The sequence below is a fragment of the Vigna umbellata genome, chromosome 11, assembly GCF_029865625.1.
Source record: "Vigna umbellata cultivar VRB3 chromosome 11, Vumbellata_1.0, whole genome shotgun sequence".
NCBI classification, from domain to species: Eukaryota; Viridiplantae; Streptophyta; class Magnoliopsida; order Fabales; family Fabaceae; genus Vigna; species Vigna umbellata.
The window spans coordinates 1,256,367-1,266,150 of NC_142175.1; the positions used below are offsets into that span (position 1 = coordinate 1,256,367).

The window sequence follows — 9,784 nt, forward strand, 5'->3', positions numbered from 1 at the left end:
AAGGAGAAGGATAAAGAGATTTGGTGAAAACATCTGTAACTTGATTAGTAGAAGAAACATGAAGAAGTTTGATGAGACCATCTTGAAGCTTTTTTCTAGTAACGTGGCAGTCTATATCAATATGCTTGGTCCTTTCATGAAAGGTGGGATTCTTGGCAATGTGGATAGCAGAATTATTGTCACAATAGACTGAATAAGGAGTCGGGCACGATATATGCAAATCTTTCAAAAGATATTTCAGCCATTGTAATTCATAAGTTAGGGAAGCTAAAGACTTGTATTCGGCTTCAGAAGAAGATTTGGAAACAATGGTTTGTTTCTTTGATTTCCAGGAGATAAGAGCAGTTCCAAGAAAGACGCAAAAACCAGAAATGGATCTTCTAGTGGTAGCACAAGTAGCCCAATCAGAATCAGAGTATGCATGAATGCGGAAGGAGTTATTAGCAGCATATAATAGACCAGAACCAGGAGCATTCTTTAAGTATCTAATGATCCTCATGGCTTGTTGCATATGAGGTTGACGAGGAGTGGAGACAAACTGGCTAAGTTGTTGGATGACAAAAGCAATCTCGGGCCGTGTATTAATGAGATAGAGAAGTCGTCCAATAAGACGCCGGTAAGAAGAAGGATTTGTGAGAAGGATGCCTTCATCAGCATGAAGTTTGATAGAAGGATCAGCAGGGGTGGGAGCAGGTTTACATGCTAACATACCAGCTTCAAAAATCAACTCAAGACAATATTTTCTTTGATTGATACCTATCCCAGTTTGAGATCTCGAATCCTAGAAAATATTTGAGATCTCCAAGATTTTTAATGTGAAACTTGCTATGGAGATTATCTTTGACAGTGGTGATTTCAGACAAATTATTTCCAGAAAGAAGGATATCATCAACATATACCAGAATAAGAGTGATAGCAGAGGGAGAATGTTTGATAAATAGAGAGTGGTCGGCAGAGCTTTGTGTATACCCAATAGAAAGCAATTCAGATGTGAGTTTATGATTCCAATTTCTACTAGCTTGTTTTAAATCATAAAAAGACTTTTGAAGCTTGCAAACGAGATTAGGAGTAGGTGAACAGAGACCAGGAGGAGGCTTCATGTATATTTCTTCAGATAAATCACCATGAAGAAAAGCATTGTCAACATCCAATTGACAAAGAAACCATTTGTTGATAGCAGTAAGAGCAAGAACAAGGTAAACCGTGGTGATTTTAACAACAGGGAAAAAAGTTTCATAGTAATCCAATCCTTTAGTTTGAATGAAACCTCTTGCCACTAAACGAGCTTTATATCTGTCAATAGAACCATCTGCTTTATGCTTGATACGATATACCCAACGACAACTGATGGGTTTATTACCAGCAGAGAGATTCACCAAAGTCCATGTTTGATTTCTTTCAAGAGCAGCAAGTGCAGAATTCATAACCTGTTGCCAACATTCAAATTGGCCAGCCTCTTTAAAAGAAAAAGGTTCAACTTGAGCAGAAATATTATGACAAAAAGAACTCTGGATAGAGGAACAAGAAAATTATATGAATATATTATATTCTGTTAATCTAAACAAGAAAATATATACTTAAAAAAACTATATTTTTATTTTAAAATTTTCATTTACTTTGAAATTATATGAATAACGGTTGCTTTTTATGCTGACATGCTCTTTTGAATTGTTAAAATGTTTTTGAATTCTTGTTATATATATAAATATTTAATTTTATAGTATATATCTTTTAAAATGTTATAATACTTTATTATTAATATTTTAAAATTCAACTTATATCTTACTTGAAATTATTTTTATTTATTGTAATTATTATTAAAATATATTTTAAAGAAAAACTGAACAATAGTTAATAAACTAAAGAATATATTCAAATTTATTTTTATGATGGGTTGTTAATATTAAAGATAAGAATACTAAATAAAATAAAATAAAAAACTCTTTAATAAATTAAAGAAAACCTGAACCCTTAGATATTAATAAAGTAAAGAAGACATTTAAATCAAACAATTTCGCTATCAACCGCGATTTCAATCAAACTTTCAATTAACCTATCAGTCACAGTTATAATTTAACCTGCACTCTCACGCCAATTTTCAGGCACGCTCACACGAATTCTCAACAAATTTACACGTATGATACGTACACTGCTATTAAAATGGGTTAATAATCCGACTCCTATTTATCCACTGAACAATTCAATCCGATTTATTTATTAAATTATTTATCGGAGAGTTAAATAATTGATTTATTAGTTTATCTTCGATTTATTTATTAAAGAATTAAATGGGTTGACTGATTAATTTACGTTCAATTTATTTATTAGAAAGTTAAATAGGTTGATTCATTAATTTATTAAACATTCTTTTTATTAATTTTATAATAGATTTTAAAAATTGAAATAGTAATAATCAAACCAATTGATATAAAAAAAGATTTTACATAAAAAAATTAATTTTTTCAATGTTTTCTATTTTATTGAATAATTAATTTATTTTATTTTATTAAAAAATAAGTGGATTTTTATATATTTTAACTCATCATGAGTTTAACTTCAATAAATCAAACTAACAGTTAAAATTTATTCGTATCAAAATTTTAAATTTTTTTAACTTAATCTGTCTGTGATGAATTAGATTGAGTTACAGATTTTAACTTACTTTAACAGTGAACAAATATGCTACCTTCGTCAACCTTCGGAGGTAGCCGTAATTTAAAGTTCATTACTTCAATTAAACCATGTGTGGTTCTTTCTTCTTCTTTTTTGGTTTATCTTTTACTTGTTTCATTTGAAGGTTCTATCTGTTTTTTCTAAATCATTATAGAGACACTTTCTGCATAGAATATGTTAGAGTATTCCACAATGTTAATACTAATTTTGTTATTTTTTAATTAACAATATTAAATGTTCCACTCAGATATTAATATGCCAATACTATAATAAATATGAGAACAAAATTAGAATATTTATTAAATATACAGATAAAAAAAGAGAGCATTTGAAGGTACGAATTTACCGCATCTATGTTAATACATTCTCATGATATCTGGATGGATGAGGAAAAAGGCTGTGTATGTACGTTGACAATTAATACTATGCATATTAATTAATAATTCATTCTAAATTAAACTAGAAGGTAAGTAACTTGATAAATACTAAAATATAATTAATAATAAAGTATATTCTCGTGTTTAGCTTACATCCTTAATTTGATTATAATCTTTATATATTTTGATTACATCTTTATATATAGGATAACAATAAGCATAACTAATAGGTGACAAAATGAGTTATGATTTATAAATTAGTCTATCAATATATTAAAATTTACTTGGATAACTCATCAATATATTTTTACTCATTTTTCTTAGTCCGTCAAACTGAATTAAAAGTAGAAGAGGGAGAGAATTTACTTGTTTTTTTTATTTAGAATAAAATATTAAAAAATTAATTATCCTATATTATATTATTTTAAGAATGCAATCATGCAATAATATTATAACTTCTGTGAGATTCCAAAATATAGTAACCACATCATATAATTTATGAGTCAACATTTCCAATAAAGAAAACAGTTAGAGTATGACTTGTAATTAAATACGAAATTACAGTCATCCAAAATATAATACAGAGTTTTAAACTTAGACAGTTTAGAGTATTTAATATCCAAAGGTTTAAATATCTAAATCCTAAGTAGACTGTGCAGCAACATCATTCTCCTCCAGCTCTTGCTCTAGAGGTATTTTCTCAACAACATCTGCTCCCATCCAAGTGGATGATCATCGCAAAGAAAAAAACATACACAAGCAGCACACAACACAGAAGCAAGGGTGAGCTAAATAAACAGGCAATAATCATACTGTTCAATCAAATTAATAATCATCATGCTTAGTACATATAAAACAGTTAATACATAACACTTTAAACCATGACTCAAACACTCATGCGACTCATCCGGATTAGTATAACTGTCGAACTATTGGACCTCCCTCTACTCTCACCACTTACACTGCTCTCCTCTATCTGAGTATGAACAGTGCTTCGAGTGTAGGGATAGACATATCAATTCAAAGCTCCATACAGTTATACAGAACAACATCATCACCCCACACATCACTTTCAGTCATCTCTCCCTGAGATATCCTCTTCCTATTCATTTACATCATCATACATACACGTACACAATAATCTGTTAAGCAACCCACATCAAACAATCCAAATGTATAAACATACATGACTCTCTGCCAAGCAAACAACATTAATCAATCCAATACACATTACCAGACAATAACAGTTCCAAGAGAACCACTAAACAGTACAAAACCCCATAAAATCATACTTAGACAAGGAAAATAACTTTGAAACCATCACCAACAGTTTCGGAAAGGCCTAAAACCCCTAAGTCGACCCAGAGAACGTCCAAAAATGATATCCGGAACCCCGAAAACCACCCAAAACTGTCTTGGATGATTTTCCGACGACAATAATCGATTATCATATGTGATAATCGATTATTTGCGAGAGCTTTGAAGAGGATACAACTCTCTGACTAAAATAATCGATTATTCTTATCAGTTTTTGACAGTAACGTGATTTTTCTGGTTTTGGTGCATCTTAGATATATCCAAATGAACAAATTAAAATCTGTAACACTAATATTGATATGAAACATGTTTATAGATGAAAGTAAAGTATTGCATTGGTCATTCGGATAGGAATTAGATGTACTAAACCAACTCAATTTTTACTCCAAAACATCTAACTCAATAACTAGAGGACCCCAAACCCAATTCTAACACTTTGTACCTATTCTGACCAATTTGGTGACTCAAACAAGTCACAATCCACTTGCTAAGACTGCCCCAATAGCCCAATTATACCCAGAACCCCTAACTCTCAAATTCACTACCTCACTTCCTCCAAAAGGACCTAAGACACTACCGAATCACCAAGTTTTCTACCTAGCTAAAGTTACAACAGATTTCACACTCCAAATCACTTCTAACATGATCCAATACAGTAGTTAAGTTCATCAAACTCACTATAAAGAAATCAATCATAGTTCCATCAATTACACCATTCAATTCAAACCCTCCTATATACTTCAAATTCAAAGTACCGTACAAAACTGTACAACAGTCCAAAATTCAATATGCATTCATTTACAAAGAATATTCAAGAAATAATTCAAAGAAAAATAATTAGCTCCCTTTACCTCAGAGTCGAACTACCAAGCTCACAGGAACGCTCCTTTACGGTAATGAGAACTGAACCAAACCCTACAAACCACCAAGGTGGTGACAGTAACAGCTCTTAGAGCTTGATTTAACAAACAAAAATTATAAACAAAACCCACTAGTAACATACAACCAGTAGCATTGCATGTTCTAGGTTTGAGAATGGAGACAAAGAAGGGAAAAGTTGACTCACCGGTCCAATCGAAAATGCGATCGGTTCAAAAGGAAGCCTTCGGTGAGATGAACGTCTGAGCACCCTCCAATTCAAGATTGAAAAGTTCAAAGAGCTAAAAATTTAGAGAGAAGGCAGAGAGAGTTAGGGTTTGAAATTTTTAGAGAGAGAAACTCAGAAAATTAGAATCTGCTAAGCTCTTTCCTAATATCAGATTGACTTAAAAAGATGGGCCAGCTGCCCCACATAGGGTCCAATGGCCTAATGATTCTGAGGCCCTTACAACTTCAATTATTAATATTTACAAATTAAGTTTTTTAATCCATTTTAACATAGGAGTGAATCCAACCCATTCCATTTTTTTATAGATCAAAAGTAAATTAAGTGAAAACAAATGAGAGTGACAATTAGTTTTTATATCACAATAATAATAAAACATCCATACCCTTTCATATTCCATATTTGTTGAATACTTATAAACTTTTACCCAAACTTGGCACTCGTACTTTATTTAAATATAAATTCAATGTCTTAATAAAAAATAAATTAAAAAAATATTAAACAAAAAAATCTGTTCTTAGTTCATCAATATAAACTTAAGTTATTCAAACATATTCAATTATCACCTATAACATTTTATACATAAATAAAGAGTTATAACCATACAATGTTATTACTAAAATCTTAAATCATTGGAATATAAATATGATAATTTGGAACAACTAATTCTTAAACTTAAATGTCATGTTCTAATATTCTTTAAAACCTGCTGAAATATATTTTTATAAAATAATTTTTTTTATCACTTTTCATCATAGAACTATTTCATTTTATATTTTTTCTCTCTTTAATTTTTTCAATTTAAATTAATTTTATCCTTATAATTTCACAAATGCATAATTTTGGTACCTATAAAGTTTTAGTTTCACAATGAACTTTAATAAATATCATTTAGAGATGAATACATTCGTATTTTTTTGGCAACACTTAAATTCTAAACAAACAATAGATAAAAATTACATAATCCTCAAAAATAGATAATGAAATCTGAAATTAAAAATTTGCAGCAATCAAATTATACTGTCACGAAACTAGTGCATTTATTTTTTCTTTCTCACAAAAAGAACAAATACTATATTTATGTGTCTTCAATTCATGTTAGTTGGGTTCTCCGCATCACCAACATACAAGTGTATGGCTATGAACCGCTCCACATAAGCTGAAACATTCTTATTAAATCTAGTCCTTTTCCCTTTACACACACCACTCGATCATGCAATATATAACTATATATATATATAAAGGGTTCATGTGTGAATCAAAATCATCACCAAACATTCCTTCAAATCATTGCAACTTCAATTTAATTTTTGTCTCACCCTCAAAGAACACAACATATATAGTGGCAAAGTATTATATGCTCTTAACAATGCAGGTATATGCTTTGTTGTGTATTGGTATATTTATCATATGGTGGAAATTTTTTACTTGAATAAAGCTTATATGTTCTTTAACAGATTCTTCAATGGGTCTCTAAAGGGCAAAATGATCATCAAATAGGGAGGAGCAGCAACTGGAAAACAATGATAAGAGGTAACAGCCATTCTTATAACTTTGTTTATGGGTGAGATATCAGTTGTAATCTCTTATAAAAAAAACTATATGTTTTGAATTCTTAATTTTGTTAAAAGTGATATAGTTTTAATTTCTCCTTAAGGACTAAAAAGGGTATGAAAAATAGTATGAAAAAGTTGTATCAGAAAGTGATGAGTGTTTTTTCTGATATTTTTGGTTTTCAGATAAAAAGGGTAAAGGAAAAAATATGATTACACTTAGAGGAGCAAAGGGAATCGAAGGTAGAAAGCTTCGGAGGAAGAACTTGAAGCTGTTTATTTTTATCTGTGGAAAAGACATTCCAAAGGCTTGTTTTTACAGAAACACCTACATACACAGAAAAAGAAACTTGAACAGAAGAAGGAGTTTCATCCTGAATATGAAGAGAGAAGAAGATTTTGCTATTCATGTAGGAAACAAGGTTTTGCCTATATCAGATGAATCATTCTCGAAAACAACTAAAACAATTGAAAATTATTGTTTCAATGCTGAAGCAAAGGATCCAACTGAAGGTAATGGGAGAAAGAAGCCCATTTCAAGAATGAAAGAGCTACTCAGAAGAGTTGCTTCAACAAAAGAAGACAAAATAGAAGAATTCTATGAACATAAGGTAAAATTTAGAGCCCTTTCACTCTCAACTCATTAAAGAAATAAACTTGTTGAAGTCATTATTATAGTTTCATCGTTATTTTCACACGACAGTGAAAGTAATTGTCTATTAATGTAAATTATATCAGTATATTTCAAAGTGTTGAAAGTATCACGTTGGAGTCTATTATAGCTATTTATTGTTTGTTGGACATGTTCTTTCACCCACTATCGGGCCGTTATCACATCATCTATCAGATCATCTATTAATGTCTAGTCTCACGTTCGATGATATTTATACCTCAGTGTGAAGGGTTAATGTCTAGTCTTGATGATATCTATACCTCAATGTAAGGGTGTAAGGGTGTATTAAGGTCATTCATTATATCATAAATATATGTTAGTGACTGAATAATTGGTTATTTTAAGAAGAGTTGTAAGTATATATATATATAATTTGGGATATAATATATGCTTTTGAGAAATCTTTACATTACAATATTTCCATCCAAATTGTGGTTGTGAAGTGAAATTTTTAAACCATGATTAAGAATTTGATTATAACAACTTCAATTGTGTAGTTTCTCAGTTGAATTTACTATGATCGAGTGACTTAACGGTGGACATCATGAAATTTTCATAGCAGGTTTTACAGTATAGAAGAGAAGGAAACGTAGGAGCATTTGCAGAAGAAGATCGAGGAAGCTGTGAATCACCAAAGATCAGTTTCACGTGGGATGTGGATAGTTCATCTGTTCTCTCACTAGCTACTTTGTCTCAGAATGTTCAAACCAACATTTCAAATTCACAAATTGACATCCCTCGCAACAACACTTGCAGAAAAGAAAACTGGATCACCACAGATTCTGAATGTAAGCCAACTTGTATTTACTTTACCAATCTTTTTTCAGCACCTTTTAAGAGAATACAAGTTTATAATAAACTTTGTTGGAAATATCATGTCCCAATTATCACTAAATTATGGTACATAAGTAGGTTTATTGCAGATTTTTAAAAGATTACGAAAATCTATAACTTGTGTGAAGAGAAATGACTTTGACTTTTTTTTTATCAAAAGTCGTGTTAGCAAAAACAACTCATCCATTGTGGTATAATTTTTTAAAAAATTATCTACTTATAATAACAAACAAAAAATCACCATTTTCGTAAATTTTCACTTTATAAATTTGATTAATATTTAAATGGAATGCAAATATCTTGTTACGAACTGAATTTATGCAATTTTATAGTTTTTGTAAGTATTTACAAAAAGAATTATTGTAAACCTACCTATATACTTGTTGTATATGCTTGACTAATCCTCGTTTTGTTGGATTAACAGTTGTGGTGCTGGAACTATGAAGAAAAGTATGTGAGGAAAATATTATACTACTACTACTACATAGAGGGAGAACTTTTCACCAAACAATAAACTTTACAAGTTTATGTCTATGGTTTCCGTCTATATCGAATGGATATTCTAGGAATTCTTGGTGGCTTACTGAAAATAGCTAGATTGATTGGCAAGAAAAAGGAAATGTAACATCAGCATCTAGTGATTTTCTTCTGGTGTTCATCGTACTTGTGGATGAAAAGACTATATCTATATTTTTGTTTTAGGAAACGAAATGAGTATGTTTGGCATCTACTTCATCAAACTTAGTTGAAATTGGCTTAAATAATATTGAAGAGTTTACAAGTAAAGCAGAGTGTTTCAGGTAATTTTTTCACTATGAGAAAATTTTCTATTTGTTATTTTGCAACCTCTCTAAACGATAGGATGTTTAATGTAGTTTGGTTCTTTTTTAGACTATGAGATAACGGGACTCAATAAAAAATAAGTGACAATGAAAGAATTTAAAGTAAAACAGTATTATTTGTTATTAAACATTACATTATATTATTATACACTAATACAAAAACAGCATATAACGTCACGCATTCAACGTCCAATCACTCAATAGCCAACGTTAAAAATGACCGGTAATATTTTTGTAAATAAATACAATATTATTAAACGTCGTTTAGAATTGTAATTCGATGTAAAATAATATAAAATGTCAAATGACCCCGCGTTAGATGTCAAAAAGTTATTGAATTCAATAAAACTTTGAGCGAGAGATTTAAAATTCATTCACTTTATCTTAGCGCGCGAGACTCTCTTCTCTGC

General features: G+C 30.3%; 1 protein-coding gene across 2 annotated transcripts; it reads left to right on the plus strand.

Moving 5' to 3' along the window:
* The first annotated feature begins 6,694 nt into the window (after positions 1-6,694).
* Positions 6,695-9,406, plus strand: LOC124845202 (uncharacterized). Of its 2 annotated transcripts, none has more exons than XM_088101640.1 (5): positions 6,695-6,847; positions 6,930-7,005; positions 7,212-7,636; positions 8,258-8,486; positions 8,957-9,406. In XM_088101640.1, the coding sequence occupies exons 1-5, from the start codon at positions 6,722-6,724 to the stop codon at positions 8,974-8,976; spliced, it is 876 nt and encodes a 291-aa protein (XP_087957766.1). In that variant the 5' UTR covers positions 6,695-6,721; the 3' UTR covers positions 8,977-9,406. The 2 variants fall into 2 exon arrangements, with proteins under 2 accessions (XP_087957766.1, XP_087957767.1); XM_088101641.1 differs by having other exon boundaries at positions 8,261-8,486.
* Positions 9,407-9,784: the final 378 nt, after the last annotated feature.